Source organism: Calidris pugnax, unplaced genomic scaffold (assembly GCF_001431845.1).
Source record: "Calidris pugnax isolate Ruff unplaced genomic scaffold, ASM143184v1 scaffold18, whole genome shotgun sequence".
NCBI classification, from domain to species: Eukaryota; Metazoa; Chordata; class Aves; order Charadriiformes; family Scolopacidae; genus Calidris; species Calidris pugnax.
The window spans coordinates 4,460,605-4,478,207 of NW_015090812.1; the positions used below are offsets into that span (position 1 = coordinate 4,460,605).

At 43.0% G+C, this 17,603-nt stretch overlaps 2 protein-coding genes across 3 annotated transcripts; one reads left to right on the top strand and one right to left on the bottom strand.

The window, feature by feature from the left end:
- Positions 1-1,229: 1,229 nt before the first annotated feature.
- On the top strand, positions 1,230-8,550 carry LOC106886418 (chromosome unknown open reading frame, human C1orf123). 2 transcript variants are annotated; one of them, XM_014939361.1, is made up of 9 exons: positions 1,230-1,524; positions 1,607-1,690; positions 2,698-2,754; positions 3,500-3,581; positions 4,081-4,112; positions 4,532-4,609; positions 5,661-5,747; positions 7,421-7,486; positions 8,307-8,550. In XM_014939361.1, exons 1-9 carry the CDS (start codon positions 1,519-1,521, stop codon positions 8,382-8,384), a joined length of 570 nt encoding a protein of 189 aa, XP_014794847.1. In that variant the 5' UTR covers positions 1,230-1,518; the 3' UTR covers positions 8,385-8,550. The 2 variants fall into 2 exon arrangements, with proteins under 2 accessions (XP_014794847.1, XP_014794848.1); XM_014939362.1 differs by lacking the exon at positions 5,661-5,747 and having other exon boundaries at positions 1,239-1,524.
- Positions 8,551-10,123: 1,573 nt separating this feature from the next.
- Positions 10,124-16,671, bottom strand: CPT2 (carnitine palmitoyltransferase 2). The gene is made up of 4 exons (XM_014938934.1): positions 16,565-16,671; positions 16,345-16,451; positions 12,826-14,130; positions 10,124-11,056 (listed from the first exon to the last, which is right to left on the bottom strand). Exons 1-4 carry the CDS (start codon positions 16,669-16,671, stop codon positions 10,725-10,727), a joined length of 1,851 nt encoding a protein of 616 aa, XP_014794420.1. The 3' UTR covers positions 10,124-10,724.
- Between the last annotated feature and the right edge of the window lie 932 nt (positions 16,672-17,603).

Genomic DNA, 17,603 nt, shown 5'->3' on the forward strand with positions numbered 1-17,603 from the left:
CTTCTGGTGAGAAACTGACTTCTCTACACTTCCTCTATCATGGTACACTCAGGGACTGTTACCCCAGTTGTATCACACAAAGCGATAGTTCATTTCTCTATCTGTGCGGTGGTAGCAAATGGAATTAAGTCTGGCTCTGGGAAATGGCACTTTTGCCAGCTGTCAAGATAAACTTTTGCTACTGTCCCGAGTCAGATCTTCTGCTGGGCAGATCAAAGGTGCAAAACAACCAAGAAAGGTTGAACCAGATGATTCTTCTGACCTGGGAACCCGAAGCTCTGACTCTGCACGTGGTGACCGGTTACAGCAAAGATGTGTGTCAGCTGCTGAACATCCTGCTGCTGTGATCGCCTGTTTCCCTTCAGAGCAGAAGTGGACACCAGCCCACCCGGGAGCCATCCAGGCTGTTCCCTGATACTCCATCCAGCTTCAGAAAACCTGAAATTAAAAGCAACGTAGAATGTAGTTAGTTCAGTTCTAGGCTAGCAGATCTGTTGTGCAGGATTGATTAAGAGACGTAGAGGACCAAATATGTCTTAACTTCACGGAATCACAGAATTGTTGGAGTTGGAAGGGACCTCTAGAGATCATCTAGTCCAACCCCCTGCCAAAGCAGGGTTGCCTAGAGCACATCACTCAGGGCTACATCCAGGGCTTGAAGATCTCCAGAGAAGGGGACTCCACACCCTCCCTGGGCAGCCCGTTCCAGTGCTCTGTCACCCTCACTGGAAAGAAGTTCTTCCTCCTATTTGAATGGAACTTCCCAGGTTCCAGCTTGTGCCCCTTGCCCCTTGTCCTGTCACTGGGAACCACTGGAAAGAGTCCAGCTCCATCCTCAAAGTGGTGGTTTTTGTACAGTGCCATAGGGCTCCCCCACAAGGGGTCCAGGGCTCCCCACAGGCTCTGAGGGTGCTTCCTCACCCCAGTGCTGCCCACCTGCTCCCTTGCCTTCTTTAGCGCCTCTTTCTGTTCCTCCTAGATCAGTAGCCACTGCTATTAAAAAAAAGATTGTGGCTAAATGACTTTATAAAAACACCCCCATTGCCTGTGGGAGCACCTCCTGCTCCCCTTCTCCCGCCACAGACACCCCCTGCTTCCCCCACAGCCCCCTTCTCCCATGGCCCCGCTTTCCCACCGCCTCCCCGTTCCCCTTCCCCGCCCTGCACCGCCCGTCCCGGGGCCGGGCCCGCCGCGCCTCCCGCCCGGTGCCGCTCCGGCGGAGGGCTGGGCGGTGACTAGGCCGCGCCGCCGGGCGCCATCTTGGCTGAGGGCAGCCCCGGCTTCCCGGCGGCTTCAGCGCGGCCGAGAGCACCGGGAGGCGGCCGCCAGCTTGGCTGAGGGCACCGGCGCAGCGCGGTGGAGGGTGGGGGAGAAAATAAACCAACCGAACCCAGCGCTAAAAACACGCAGGAGCGGGTTGAAGCCCGCAGCTGCTCCCGCCGGGGTTGAGGGGGGGCGGTGAAGAGAGAGCCCCGGCAGCGCGGCGGCCCCGTGAGGTGCCGGGCACCCTGCGAGGCCATGGGGGTAGGTAGGAGCCGCCAAGCGAGGGGGGCTGAGGTGAGGGGAGCCGAGCTGAGGGTCTCTCTCGCTGCCTCTTCTCTTGCAGAGGATCGGGCTGCAGCTGCGCGCCACGCTGGAGAACATCACGGGACTGCGGGCCGCGGGGGAGGACTTCCGATGGTACCTCAAGGTGCGGGACCGGAGCGGGGACGGGGTGTGGGGAGCCTGGGGTCAGCTACAGGAGCAACGAATTTGATGGTAGAAATCAAAATAGGTGTGTGTACGTCAATTACATGTGTGACGTGGTCAAGGGAGGTCATTCTTCACCTCTGCTCTGCACTGCTGAGGCCACAACTGGAATACTGTGTCCAGTTCTGGGCTCCCCAGTCCAAGAGGGACAGGGAACTGCTGGAGAGAATCCAGGGTAGGGCAACAACGATGATGGAGGGATTGGAGCATCTCCCTGATGAGGAAAGGCTGAGAGAGCTGGGGCTCCATCTCTCTCTCAGCAGAGAAGGCTGAGGGGAGACCTTATCAATGGTTATAAGTATATAAAGGGTGGGTTGAAGGAGGATGGAGCCAGACTCTTTTCAGTGGTTCCCAGTGACAGGTCAAGGGGCAACGGGCACAAGCTGGAAGGTGGGAAGTTCTATTCAAACAGCAGGAAGAACTTCTTTCTGGTGAGGGTGCCAGAGTCCTGGAACAGGCTGCCCAGGGAGGGTGTGGAGTCCCCTTCTCTGGAGATCTTCAAGCCCCACCTGGATGCAGCCCTGAGTGATGTGCTCTGGGCATCCCTGCTTTGGCAGGGGAGTTGGACTAGATGATCTCTAGAAGGTCCCTTCCAACTCCAACAATTCCGTGATTCCATGATTCCATGACATTATACATTAGTTTGGAATAATGAAAAGTCCTTAGTTCAAGCATTGATCGGTGTCTGCATTGGTGCGGTGGTTGGCAATCCAGTACCCACTGGCAGGTGACCCAGGTAAATGGTGAGGTGTGCTATTCCCATCTTCTATTTCCTGACTGCGCTTCGTACCACATTTTCCACCCAGCGCACCAAAGGGCAGACCCTCTGCGGCAGCCATACCTGCCACGAAACACTGGGCATGGTGGGTCTGGAGGGCTCACGTCAGCTCCTGCAGCTTCTTAATCTCTGGTTACTGACAGCTTTAAATGCTCTGGTTTATTTTTCAGCTGAAATGTGGAAACTGTGGTGAAGTTTCTGAAAAATGGCAGTATCTGCGATTGATGGTACGTTTCCCTGTTGCAACCTGCATCAGAACAAAAATGAGAACACAAACCTGCCCTCTTAACGCAAGGGATATTGGTGACACCTTGCACTTTAGATGAGATAGTATTTTAATAGCTGATAACATTCAGGAAATGCTGTCATATTCCCTACTAAAAAAAAAACCCAAATATTATTTGTAGACTATTAATTGAAATATGCCATTGGAATGGTGACTGCTGGGGACAAAGTATTTACACATCTGCTTTGAAAAGCTGCCTCTCTGTAAAAATATCATTTGAAAACAAACTTTGAAGTGATAGCAGAATAAGTTTGTGCCTGTAGCCTATTTCTCTGATGCTGGTGGAATCTTTTTGGAGAAGTTGAGGTAATTCAAGGTGAGTTAAGCATACAAAATTAGCATTTGGAAACTGAGAAAGCTGGATAAAATTCGTCATGGTTAAGAGAAGTTTCTGTTCTTAGGAATAATCATCCCTTTTTGTTGATACTAGCGAATGGTAAGAGTGTATTTTGAGGAATTAATGGAACATGCCTACATGGACAAGACATAACCATCCATTACTCAAGTCTGGAAGAAAATTATTCTTTGATAATTACAGCTTTCTGAATTATGGATCTCTCTAAAAAAAAACCTTCTCGTTGCAATATCTTTAAAAAGTTAAAGTTGTAAAAAACTACTTTACCTTTGCAGAAGTGGTTCAGTTGGAGTGCAGTTAAAAATGATGTCTCTGTTGTTGTTATTTTTAGGACAGTGCTCCCCTGAAAGGAGGCAGAGGAAGCGCCACGATGGTGCAGAAATGCAAGCTGTGCTCCAGGGAGAACTCCATTGGTACGTGCTTAGAAATTTAAGAGGCATCATCCATTTTATACCTTTTCTCCTGGGCTTATTTTTTTAGTCCCCATTTTTGCTTGGCACTGTTGATCAAGAGCATTCACCAGGGATTTTTTTCCTTGTTTCCTCCACTGGTGCTTGAGTTCACAACAGATACATACTTGTCATCATGCTCATGAAGGAGACAGCAAGGCCTCCCGGGGAGTTCAGGTTTCTGCATGAACAAAACTCATATCCCTTAATGTCATTTTACAAAAGCACGTAATTCATTTTGCATTAGGGTAACAAAATGGCGTAACGTAAACTGCTCAGGAGAAGTGAGAAAAACTGAATTATGCTTTTTGAGGGCCAGCTGCAGGAACTGCTTGGTTACTTTGTTTCTTTTACTTTGTATAAGGAAATTTCTTCGAAAGAAGAAGCTGGAGCTTGGTTTGTGCTGAATAAATCTGAAGACATAATGCCACTTACTTTCACACTTCTGATTTTTTTTTTTTAGATATCATAAGTCAGACAATCAAACCTTACAACGTAAGTTTGCTTTCTCTTCTATATAATAAGTGAAAGATAATAAGCTTTAACGATATCTTGAGGTTTTATCATCACATTCCTCTTTCAAGAACACAAAAAGCTGGTATTCTCCTCTGAAGAAAACTGTGCTACATTTCATAAGCAAAACACAAAACTCTATCACTCAAATTAGAGGCAATTATATAATGCCCATATTAGTTTCCTTTTGAAGGCTTCCTTGTGGCAGATTAAGAAATCGTAGTTAATGACCACCTATTAAACGAGCCCTAGGTTGGGACATCAGAGTTGATAGTACTGCCAGCTGTTCATTCCTATGCTAATGCTTGTCACTGTCGTTAAAGCAGTTCATTCCTATGCTAATGCTTGTCACTGTCTGTCTCTATTAGATGAAAACTAATGGTTTTCCAACTCAATTATAGGCCGAAGACAGTGAGAAATTCAAAACAATAGTGGAGTTTGAATGCCGAGGTCTGGAACCAGTTGATTTTCAGCCACAGGTGAGTTTTTATTTGTGATTTGTTTCTCAGTTTTTAGGAGCGCTTCTTATAAAGTGATAAAACATATACTATTGGAAATGGTATTGCTCTGCCTGGAACATCCTACACATTCAGTTTTACATCCTCTCCATAGTTTGTTCTTCATTTTACTCAAAAAAACCCTTACCAAACCTGCAAGCAGCAAACACTAACAACTCTTGTATTCTTTGTGCCAGTAAAATCTAAAATGAATTGTGCCTTGGAGTTGTGTTCAAATTGCCATACAGGTGGCTCAGCACCGCTCATCCGAACTCATCTGAAAGGTCGTTACAAAAGGGCATCTTTCCCTGGGTGGGAATTGCAGGAGCACAGCATTAGGTAGCCACATTCAGGAGAGGGACACTGTGCTTCTCGGTATGCCACAGAGAATAAGTGAAGTTCAGGTTATGAACAGTTTTCATTATATGGCCTCTGAGAAAAAATAAAATTCCCTTTGAGATTTGACATCACCAAAGCCATAGGAAGGGAATACTTGGCCATTTTTCCATTTGAAACTTGGTCAGACCAAGACTAAAGATCACCGGCAGTTGAAGAGTGTTGCAAAGCACTCCTCGAGGTTCAGAGTTAAAGGATTTCCTCGGTGCCCAGCCACTCTCCAGTGATTCATTTGCTTGTGCACGGTCATGCTGTATGCCAGCTAACTCCCTACTATATTTAACCTATTATTCCAGTCGGATTAGGTGTAAATAGACTGATAAATATAAACCTGCCTTATCCTTCCCTCAGACTGTGACACTGTGCTAAGAAACAGACCAAAAAAGCTGATCCTACAAGGAATTCAGTATAAATAAAATCACCACTGCAGCGTGCTCCAGGAGGTCTTATCTAATTATTTATTTAGGTGAAGCCCATCTTTTTGAGGAACAGAATGGTTATTAGTTTATTCCTGTTTGAAAGTTTTGCAGTCAGACCTAGGAATTTGCACTTTAAGAAAAATCTAAGAGAAGACTACAAATTGTAGGAGATGTTTATAGCTCTGCATCCTCGCTGTCAATTTTATTTTTATCTGCAGAACAAAGACTTCACACCTGTTACAAAGCTAAATTTAATATCCTCCTTCTGTGCACTCTATTGGAGAGTACCCTCGAATCCTGAGCAGGTATTTCAGTGAATTTGTGATTCCTAAATGAGTAAATATATGGACTTATGCAGTTCTGAATAATTCTGTAACTTGCTTTCTGTTTGATGTGATCCAAGCCAGCCTGGTGTCTCTACAACCTTGGATCTGGCTTTTGATTAGCAGCAAACAGGATAGGCCACAGCATTCATGTATTTTCTTTGTATTTTTTAATAGATATAGTACAGCCATACCTGAAGTCAATTTAGATTGGTTTAATGCTTGTATGCCATATTTAAATTATAGTAGTTTCCTCAAAAAAAATCATGTAAGTCTGAAAGAGGAGAAGGCATCCTTTGATTGTCTGATATAAACCCTCTTTTCCTACCTAGTACCAGCAACAAATTCAAAGTTGGTACTTGTGTGTTCTAATAATAGGTGTCCTATTCCTCGGAAGGCCAGTGAATATCTCCAGGTGGCAAAAGCAAAGCTTCTTTTAGTTTCCTAGCATCTCTTCTGTACTGGAGCCCTGCATTTTTGTCCCATGATGCTGATCTTCCCCTCCACCCTTGGCAGTGCCCATGAGAAGGGCTTCTGACAATTATGTAAAGGTCATATTCACACCGTGCCTCGCAGATAGCTCTCCTGTTGCTACATCTGCCACGCTCCATGGTTTATTTAACTCCCAAGTGCTTAACCTTCCATTCAAATCCCAAAATATTTTAAAATCCCGTGGCTTACATCACATGTTCTTACACAGTTAAATGCCTGACTGGCGCTAGTGGGGATTTCTCTATCAAAAATGCAAATGTAGATCCCTTGCAGAAAACCAGGAAGACGCTGCATTTGTTTTTTAAATAAAATTCCATAGTTAGAAATGGCAATGTAAGAATCCTTCCTGTGTGCTACAGAGGTAGCTGAGACTTTTTAAGCTTAACTAATAAAACTTAATTTACAGCTTGATAACTGTGAGGCCTAAAATGAGAGAGCAGTTCCTAAAGAAGATAAAAAAGAACACCTCCTTCTTGTGCTATACCCCACTGATACACTGTTTCCTTCCTAGTGCTATCCTTTCCTTCTCCTCTTTAAAAACAGCAACAGTAACAACAGTGAAGAACTCTTCCCTTTGAAATGATTGTTTGGGTATACTAATTGTTCCTTCACCCAGCTGATCCTCCTTGCAGGTAAAGCTTGCCAGCAACTTCTGCACCTAAATCCAATCCAGGCTGCTCCATCTCTCCAGTGTCTTGGATTCTGACAATATTTAAACCAAAATTATTAACTTTCTTCCACATTTTCTTTCTATTGTTTTCTTGCAGTATAATTAAGTTTGTTCTGAAGCTATCTTATACGTAATGCCTGTATGGATTCTAAACACAAATTAAAGCTATTACTAGTTGGATGTTGCTACATAAACATAGAAACTCAGGTTTAACATTATCTAGAATTCTTGGAAATACCTTTTTGGAAGGAAAAGAGGAGAAGCATTCCCTTGTTTGACACTGTGGTTGCTTAGACTGAATTTTCCCAATTCATGAACAGGGTCACAACCTTATGCTGACTTTTAACCACTCTTTCTACCTAATGTAAAAGAAATACAATAAAATTATGCTGAGTTTCTTTCTTTAAACAGAAACTTTACTTTCAGTGATCATTTTTTTTTTATTTTCTTTGTACAACTTATTCTTAAAAACTTACTGCAACTGTGTTTGCAGGCAGGGTTTGTCGCTGAAGGCGCAGAATCTGGCACACCTTTCAATGACATAAACTTGTTAGAAAAGGTATGTTCTCTCAGTTTTGTTAGTAAATCTAATTATCTAGCTTTCTTTCCCTAAGTCACTAGCCCAAAATACACACCCTGCATGTGCAGGAGACATGTTTTGCTCTTTCATGCAGGAAGGTCATAGCTGAGCAAGAAACTAAATCAACTATGAACAACTAGCATTACTAACAGTGTCATTTTAGAAGTACACCCTTTATATATAGCTTAGCAGCTGACAAAGGTAGAAATGCAACTTCTAAGTCACTCAGGAATTCCAGAGAGCAAACACCTGGAACACTAAATGGCTGGGGTTATTCAGAGTGTTGAACTCATTTTTCTAGGAAGGTGCCTGCACTGTTTCCTGTGAGCAGAGATATTAAAAAGTAACAGAAAGACACTGTCCTTCAAAGCTCAGGGCAACGACTCCGGCATTGCAAATCTTCCTTGGCTGTGAGCAAGAAACCTCAAGGTCAAATCCGTTCCCTGGTATCCTACTTGGCAGGGATCTGCTTGTCTGCTTACCCACCTGACCAGGGTATTGTAAATGATAGATAATCCTTTCATCTGCCGTGGTGGTTGTCCACTACAGGCTGTGGACTACATATGAAAAAAAAAAAATTGTTAAAATAAAAACACTGAAGCTTATCTAATTTCAGGTAAATGCTCTTGCTTCTCTCAGATATCAGAACGCAGCTTAGTGACTGCACGGTGCTTTCCACAGAAATCTAAGACCCAAACTTTGAGTAAGGTTTAGTTTCAGTTTGAACTCCAGTCTGTGATTTAGACATTATTGCCTTCTGTCTTCTGTGTCTAATACTGTGAAATCTTATTTCCTATAGGATTGGAATGACTATGATGAAAAAACAAAGGAATCTGTTGGAATCTATGAAGTTACCCATAAATTTGTAAAATGCTGAAGTTCATACCCTTAACAAATCTTGACACGCTCATTGAAGACGGAGCTGTAACTATTGGAGACTCAGCTTCCTTGGAGTTCCTTTTCACACGGCTGTACTGCAGAAATGGAAACTTCAGTTGTACTCAGTCCCCAGGAACTCCTAATAAAGTATTTTCCACAGAGCACTTTGAGATGGCCTCAGTACAAACTGAAAATTGTATATACTGAACTGTGCCATTTGCTTGATGTTGTCTTTTGGGGGAATATATATGGTTGTGATGGACGGTAGCTTAACTACTCTATCAACAGCAACTACTTAGACAACTTATTAAGTTTTTAATAGCCTACCACCAAGAAGTGCCCACATTTGATTCTCTCACATAAGTCAGTAAGGTCTTTTCACTCACCACTCCTACCATCAGGAAATGGCTATGAGCATTAGTGAAGGACAGCATCAACTGTTCAATTGAAAAGGCACCTCTTTGAGAGCTTTTGGCCAGTTCAAGTAAAGACCCTGAGGTGGGTTTACTGAGAACACTCATTAAGCTTGACTACTACTGACATTTACACATAGCTCTTACAATCTTCAGAAAATTAAGTTATCTTTTCAAGTGTGTCGTAAACCTCACTCATGTCTAGTTGAAGACAGATCTACTTCTTGGCAACTGTGCCAGCTATTCTTATGTTTTTAAAAAAATAATAAACAACCAAAAACACAAACCCAAAAAACTAGTGAACTTAATTCAAAGACTCTTGGTCTGATTATTTCCTTCATCCCCTTCAAATGATCACCTTCCTTTAGTTGTTTAAAAGAGCAAGAACAATCATGGTAAGTTTTAAAGTAAGTTTTAAAATAATCCTTTTCAACTGGAAACTGGAACAGCCCATTACAGGCTGCAGAGGAAAAAGCCCTGACTAGGAAAAGCCTTTGCACTTACATATTTTAAGCAAATCTCTTCCCTTCCCAGCATTTGCAGTTCATAGTTCAAGATATGGTACTGCTTATGCTTACTGTGATAAAGGAAAAAGAACCTGGAAGTTGAGATACCCAAAGGAAGAGAAAGACACGGGCTGCCTTAGCACTACACCGAGCTGCAGAGGCAAGTGCTACCGTGCTCCAGAGAAAGACTGAAGTCAAGAGGGTTTAAAAGGCAGAGGGGAACAAGTTATACACACCATAGTGAATTTTGTGCAAAAAGGCCCCTTCCCTTTTTGTTACCATCCACTTTGTAGCTGGCCGAGTCCCAGCTGTGAAGAGCACGCAAGGAACTCGTCTGCATCAGCTTCATCTCGCATTCGCAGCATCGCTTAGTTTTACTGGTGTCTGTGCTCAAGCTCCTGTGATCCTTCAGAGAGTTCTGACAAGTCTTAGTCTTTAGAATTTCTCCTACAAGCCCCGTGCATTGAAGACACAGCTCTAGGCACTATGGCACTTGCTACAATAAATAATGTCAAAAGTTCTAGCTGACAGAACAAGGAGGAAACAGGAAAGTGTTCTGTTGAGGTTACTTTTCCACAGGAAGTTTGGAAAGGGAGAACCCCAAAAGATAAAGTTCAGTGTTTGTTTTTTTTTAAGGCACAAGAGCAGAGGTTTATGTAGCATAACAAAAGCAAGTTATTGGACAGACTTCACCTACAGAAGGGGAGAGCCACCGCTGCTTTCAGTGGTTGTCTTTTCAACCATAGTAAGAAACATGAGCTATTCATAAAGGGCCTACCCATACTGTCTCATTTTGATATGGCAATAAAAGAACTTTGTGATTATTGATAGCTTTATTAAAATACAGTCTTTTCCAGTCAATTTAACACCACAGTTGGTGACTGCAGGTTACTTAAAGCCTCTGTTAGAGTGGAAAGGCTTCAAGTGGTTGAGGCACAATCAGTTTCGGTATCAATTCAAGTTTAAAGAGAGAAGTAAGTGTGACAAGTTAGTAAGCAAGCCTACTGTAAGAGTGCAAATGTAACCACTCTTTCGTATTTAAAATTATTGCATGTATTTTTTTAAACTCTAAGAGTGGTATCACAGTGCTGTTGTCTGTCTGAGCATTCATGGAACAGAGATGTTCCAAGTTCCTAAACTTGGTAACAATGCCTTTAAGTAATGTGTTTTAAGAACACACGGATCTGTTGGAACAGATCGATCTGTTACTTAATTTTGACATCGTGAATGTTTGTATTTCCTGAAACATGCATTCAAGGTCAGTACTAGATTTCTTTAAAATAGATACAAATTTCATAGTCAATCTAAGAGTATTCAAGTTCAACGAAGACAATGAAGCCAGTCTCAGCCACATTGAACACTGATTAGTGTACCAATTAGACAGTCTGCATTTTGTACTGTGTTCCAAAGCTTTTATGTCTAACTACCAATTTTCTTGCCCTTCAAAACATTAAAGATATCTTCTAGTGACTTGTATATACACTGAAGGTATTCTTTACCATTCCTCGTCGGGTAAGAGGAAACATTACAACCTATCCAATCATCGTGTACCTGATATCCAACTCCAAAGCCATCAGCCACCACGGGACCGAACCCCCCTAACTGCACAGCTGGGCTAACCAACGTGCTCGTGGAAATGATGTTGTGATTAATCCGAGCATAGGCTTGGTCTTGATAGAAATCAGGCAGTGGGATACCTTTGGATGAGGCTAAATAGCGCAAGCCAAAGAGATGCCGGTCAAATCCCTGACCTGTTAAAATAAAATAACAAGTATTAGAGAGATGATTAATTTTTGTGGGAAGCAAACTCGCTTATTTTGACATCGCATCATTTTTCAGCCACAAAAGAGGACATTTATAGAACTGGGATTTATTTTCGTATTTCAGGAATTATTTTTCAGAACCCAGACGTTCTGCACATGCGATACACGTATCCCAGGGAATGAGGGCTGGCTGTTTCACTGCTAGCCTCAACCAGGAATCATGAGAGTAAACAAAAGTGCCATGTTAACAGACAATTTTAATAATACATCGCATTCTTTGATTAACTATTTATGTGAACATATCTCCGTTGTTTAGAACGGAGAAAGGCTTTCCTAAAATTTGTAAATCTAAAGAGGAAAAGGATCTTGTATCAACAAAAGGAAACAAATTTTAGGCTCCATGGGGTAATGTTCAACAGTCAATTTTACTGAAACAATACACCAAGTTACACTTCTGGGACAGACAATTCAAAAGAAAGCATTTAGAAAAATACCAGGAGTACCACAGCCAAAGGATCAGTTTGATTTTGAAGTTTTTAAAGCCTTTATCCCCTGCAGGGATAGAACAGTAACTGCTTAGACATAAAGCCAAAATTCTTGGTTGCCTCAGGGACACACACTGAAGAATAAAAGTTTTTCAGCACTTTACCGGTGAAGCAGGAAGCACAGAGGCACCAAGACAGGCTGAAAGAGTTGGGGTTGTTCAGCCTGGAGAAGAAACGGCTCCAGGGAGACCTTAGAGCCCCTTCCAGTACTTAAAGGGGGCTACAGGAGAGATGGGAAGGGACTCTTTACCAGGGACTGGAGCAATAGGACAAGGGGCAATGGTTTTAAACTGAAAAGAGGTGAGATTTAGATTAGATATTAGGAAGAAATTTTTTACTGAGGATGGCAAGATATTGGAACACGTTGCCCAGAGAAGCTGTGGCTGCCCCATCCCTGGACGTGTTCAAGGCCAGGCTGGATGGGGCTTCGAGCAACCTGATCTAGTGGGAGGTGTCCCTGCCCGTGGCAGGGGGTCGGAAGTCAATGATTTTTAAGGTCCCTTCTAACCCAAACCATTCTATGATTCCACAATTCCTCCATCAAGAATTGAGCCTTAGAGAATGCGTTTGACTCTGTAGCCTTCTGCTACTGTTTTTGTCAAGTTTATATTAACGTTGGACCTCCATCAAAATTAAATTATTTAGTTGTGAAATAATGTTTCCAGCAACCTTGACAGACATTCTAGTGCAAAAGCAAGAGCGTTTGATATATTCCTACTCACCCATGGCAGCTTCTTTTGTCAAACGGCCGTGGTATTGTCAATGATTTTTAAGGTCCCTTCTAACCCAAACCATTCTATGATTCCACAATTCCTCCATCAAGAATTGAGCCTTAGAGAATGCGTTTGACTCTGTAGCCTTCTGCTACTGTTTTTGTCAAGTTTATATTAACGTTGGACCTCCATCAAAATTAAATTATTTAGTTGTGAAATAATGTTTCCAGCAACCTTGATAGACATTCTAGTGCAAAAGCATTTGATATATTCCTACTCACCCATAGCAGCTTCTTTTGTCAAACGGCCGTGGTATTCCTCCATCAAGAATTGAGCCTTAGAGAATGCGTTTGACTCTGTAGCCTTCTGCTACTGTTTTTGTCAAGTTTATATTAACGTTGGACCTCCATCAAAATTAAATTATTTAGTTGTGAAATAATGTTTCCAGCAACCTTGATAGACATTCTAGTGCAAAAGCATTTGATATATTCCTACTCACCCATAGCAGCTTCTTTTGTCAAACGGCCGTGGTATTTTGAGCACTCCACTACCAACTTCTGAAGATCTTCGGTGCTATGTTTGGAGAGTTCCCTGACAAAAGCTTCCGAACATTTCTTTGTATGGATAGAGGCAGGACGTATGGTCTCTGTACGACCATGTTTGAAAGCTGCAGTACTGCAAGACTCATATGTAGCAACAGTCTGATTGTACTGTCGGAGGAAAGCCATCTGGAAGGCAAGCTGAGCCACAGCATCTGGGCTTACCTTCTTCTGCTTTAGAAGGTCCTTTCCCCCTTCATTGAACTGAATCATATTAACAGACAGTCCTTCTACACTGGCATCAAATTTCTGTTTGGCTTTGGTAATTCCTGCTTTTAAGGCATCGTTCAGCTTAAAGTCAAGTTTCCGCACTGCTGCAGAAGAGTCTACAGAAGCAGGCTGGGACTGGGGGCTGATGGCTGGTGCCTTGGTGCTATCTTTAAAAACCTCATTCTGGAACCTGAGCACAGCCACACCATCTCCCCAGGAATGTTCAAAATTAATTCCTGCGGTGCCATCCTTAGTTATGATAAGATTAAAGGATTTGTCGTACCAGCGGTTAGCACCATCTCCATGCAACATAGTGTGGGACAAGTGCACAAAGTCTTTAATGGGAAAATCATCTAAACTTAAACAAAACACAGCAGAGTCTACTTTTTGAAGAGCTTCTTCATTGCCACTCTCCAGCAGATTCTTCCTCAGCAATGCCCACGTATCTCGGTTTTCACTGGAGAGGTAGCCAAGAGGAAAGGCCGGGGCTGGACTGTTGTCACTAAGGATGTATTTCAAGTGTGCTTGTATTTCTGAAGGTTTCAACATATTTCCATCTCTATCAAGAACGTCAAATATATAAAAATTCCCATTTCTCAGTACCAGTAAATGTTTTGCCTTTTCATCTGTATAAAGCTCATCTCTGTTGGGTTTAGGCAGCCGCGTAGAGTTGAAAAGCCTGAAGTACTGAGACATGTCTAGGGGGTACGCGTTGACCATGTAGGCACCAAACCAAGAAAGTGAAGAAGGCACAAATCGGATAATTTTTTTAAAGATCTCAGTGTCACTTTTTTCTGGATTGAGGTGAAAAACCTCTGGCTCAAGATAACCAGCCCTGAAGGTCTTCATAAAACGTATAGCAGAGACTGTCATGTTCGTAGCTCGTATGAGCTGATCGTTATATTCAGATTTTGGATCAGGATTAAAAGACATAAATGCATTAAAATTCAAAACAACGGGTTCACGTGATTTTAGGTACATGTCAAACCAGGGACCTGAAAATGGAGAGTTGAAAAATAGGTCAGAACATAAAAGCAGCTTACTGAGTCAGATCAGAGGTTCATGTAGTCCATATCCTGCCAGACAATTCCCCCAGGGATTCTCCCAACCTCCAATTATGAAGAAAGGTATTGTTGCCTAACTGTAAAAATACCGTATTTGGAGCAATCTGTACCAAGACTGTCAACATCAGCAGCAACGAGGGCCAATTTCCATGTTTTCTGTATGGCTCAGTGATAAACCATAACACCCACCACGTACAATGCAGCTCCCCAACACCGTATTTTGGTGCACATCTCACATCTGGAGTGGAATATGCCTTTACCTACTCTGAAGCTATTAATTTCTGCAACCCTCTGTTATGGAGGGCATGCCTCTCTTTAGAGCCACCTTTACTTCTGATCCAGTGTTTCCCTTCATTCCTGGCAGCATTCTTCCACCTACATTTACTGTCTTACGTTTCCATCTCCTTCCTCTTTCTGTCCACTACCACGATCAGCACAGGGCAAAACTCTTGGTACTGATGCACTGCCATTGGTCTCTCAAGCTGGCAAAAAGATGAAGTTAGATGGGACCTCACAGTTATTCTTCCAGGCCCAGAACTGACTTTGGAAAGCAGAATTACATTTGATAACCACAGGTCTTTCAAACAGTCTGTCAGCATAACAAGCAGCATGAATGTGACCCAAAGGTTTTGTGCTTGCCAAAACCAAGGGAATCAATCATAGTTCTAGAAGTAGTTACACCTTTACACCTGCCTATGAATAAAAAAAAAATAATCCAGGGTCACAGGCAGAGAAGGCATTTTTTAAGTAGGTTCTATTTCATCATCTTTAACAAATTGCACTCAGCAAGTTCCAGTATTGCACACTGCCTGGATACAGACCAAGGAAGCAAGTGCACACCAACTTCCCCTCAAGGGAGCCGATGTATTAAAAATTATTATTATTATTATTCCAAGCCTGGATCAGTCCCAAGTAGAACCTTCTAGCTGGGCTGTACGAAGGACAATGGGTAACTCAAGGACCTAACGTACAATTTTAATTCCAAGTCCTCATGGGTGAGTAACTAGCATTCATCTACAGTTTTAAAACCACATCCATCATCATCACGTAGCCCATCATATATTTTCAGAAACCAATTTCAAGTGGAACAGGTCTTTTATGAGGCCTAAGAAAGAATAATAACTAAACAAAAAGGAATCCAAACACCCCACAGTTCACAGACACAAAGCTGCATACTGGTTAACATTGACAAACATCATAAAATCACCAGTTAAAACCCCAGATGTTGTTCAAAGTGAATGGAAAGTAAAAGCTAAGAAATCAAAGAGCAGCTTTTGTGAAATAATTTGGTATTCTCTACAGAATCTGCGGTAGCTAACACCGCTACAGGTAGTCTCAACAGACAGCAAGGACAGAAGCGTATTCCCTGGGCAACATGCAAATTTCTACTTCCATAAGTATTTGAATACTTCCACCTCTGTTGCTACCCACCCAATACTTTCATACGCAGACACTTGCATGTGGAAGTCAGTGGAAGCAATAATAAGGAAGAATAATAAAAAGCTATATGCATATTCTCGCTCTCTTAATGTGTTTTTCTTTATTTTCATCTTCCCTCTTTCTGCTGCTCCTTTTGTTTTGCTCTTTAAAAGAATATTTTGTAGTTTTGTGGGGCTTTAAGTATGGACCACTGGCCACTTTTGCCTCCCACATCTTATTCTGTGAACCCACCTCAGAGTTTAGTTTTCTTTCTAAATAACTTGGAATTATTTGAAAATGATAGCTTTCTTTTCCTTAAGGGAATTACCAGTTAAGCTCCTCTATATAAACAAAAATAGACAGCAATGAAAAAAGAAATAAATAAACCCTGTAAACTCAAATTTAAATACAGTTTCCTTAAGGGAATTACCAGATAAGCTCCTCTATGTAAACATAAACAGACAGCAATGAAAAAAGAAAAAAAATAAACCCTGTAAACTCAAATTTAAATACAGAAACTCATGAAAAAGTACCATTTCTCCAACAGCCATCTACCCAGAATTCTGGTGTATACAAGATGATGGGCATTCTTCTTTCCACCAGAGACTCAGAATTTGCTCAAATACAGTCACAGTATGTTATTCCAAGTTTATGGAGTAGATAACTTATGCTTCAGCTTATTTCATTTGTAGCATTAGGAGCTACATACGCAGTAGACCAACATACCTGTGATGTAACTGGTATGCTTGTTCTGATTGTCTTGAGCAACCAGTTGCTCGTGCAGCTCTCTTCCAATTCCCTTTTCAAACTGTCGAGCAAGTTCTTCAGTTTTCCTACAGCAATCAACAAGAGTCAAAATGCTGTCAGAAGTCATATTCTTTATATGTAACACTTGGCTTTGAAGCAGCACATGATACTGCAATACACTTATCTTGTTTGTCCATACCTGAACTGATCATCATTTAAAAGCGGTTTCTGGGCATTCAGGTACCTTGTAATGGTATCTTCTAGTTTGGGAACCGGCAGTCTGAAAAAAGGGGAGCACAGAGACATGCACTTTATGAGCAATGGTACTAACAAAGCCCGTTTCTAACACAGCGGTCTCTCTTTGCCTCCCCTCTTCCCTATCCTTCCTTATACCCTCATATTATCCAAATGGCTCAAAAGCATCCTGCAGAAGATGAGAAGAAAGGGAATAGACAGGCATACATCACCAAAGTATAAAGTTCTTGGCAAAGAAAGCAGAAAACCAACTTGCCTGTCTTGGTACAAAGGTATTGCAGTGGAGGGTCCCAACACCTCACAGGGAATATGACATGAACTGTGGCAAGAAGCAGCTACATAGAAGGAAGGTTTAGTTTGGAAGCCCCCCCTCTGCCTCGGGACCTCCTCTCGCTGCTGGTGCCCAGAATCTACTCCTTCTTGCAGATTTCCTAACCAGTATCTCTGTCTATCTCTGTCATCTTCCTCTCAGCCTGAAGATGAAAACTGGATTTCACCGAACTTCACTGAATTTTTTAGAGTTGGAAGGGACCATAGAGATCTTCTTGCTATAAAATACCCCCCTTACACTCGCGGAGGTTACTTTGCAACCTGAAAGAATGTTTCAGTAATAGGCTTATCGTCATATTCACGCTTTAAAAAACGAAATCATTCCCCTCCGCTGTGATTTAGGCAGAGCACTTACACCAAGAGGCGAGCAGCACCCCCCGAGCGCGGGCGTGCAGAACCGGGGGCGTTTTCCCCCCCTTTCCCTCTCCTCACAGGGGACCCCCCGGGGCCGCCGGCCCCACACGGCCACCTGCCGCCACCGACCTCTGCCCGCGTCCCCCCGGAGCCCCGGGCGGCCGCCCCGGGGCTGGCCCGCTCCCCGGAGGGCGCTGACTGCAGGCCCTGCCCCGGCCCCCGATCGGCGGCGCCTCAGGAGGCCGCGGGACGGGCGGTCCGGGAGGGCAGGGGAACCGGCGGGGCGCAGCAGGGAGGGG

Coding starts and splice junctions, on each gene's coding strand:
- LOC106886418 (XM_014939361.1), top strand. Junction 4,113..4,531: donor AGACAATCAAACCTTACAAC/GTAAGTTTGCTT, acceptor ACTCAATTATAG/GCCGAAGACAGTGAGAAATT. Junction 7,487..8,306: donor ACATAAACTTGTTAGAAAAG/GTATGTTCTCTC, acceptor TATTTCCTATAG/GATTGGAATGACTATGATGA.
- CPT2 (XM_014938934.1), bottom strand. CDS start 16,671: ATGTCTCTGTGCTCCCCTTTTTTCAGACTGCCGGTTCCCAAACTAGAA. Junction 14,131..16,344: donor GCATACCAGTTACATCACAG/GTATGTTGGTCT, acceptor CTCCATTTTCAG/GTCCCTGGTTTGACATGTAC. Junction 11,057..12,825: donor GACAAAAGAAGCTGCTATGG/GTGAGTAGGAAT, acceptor TTATTTTAACAG/GTCAGGGATTTGACCGGCAT.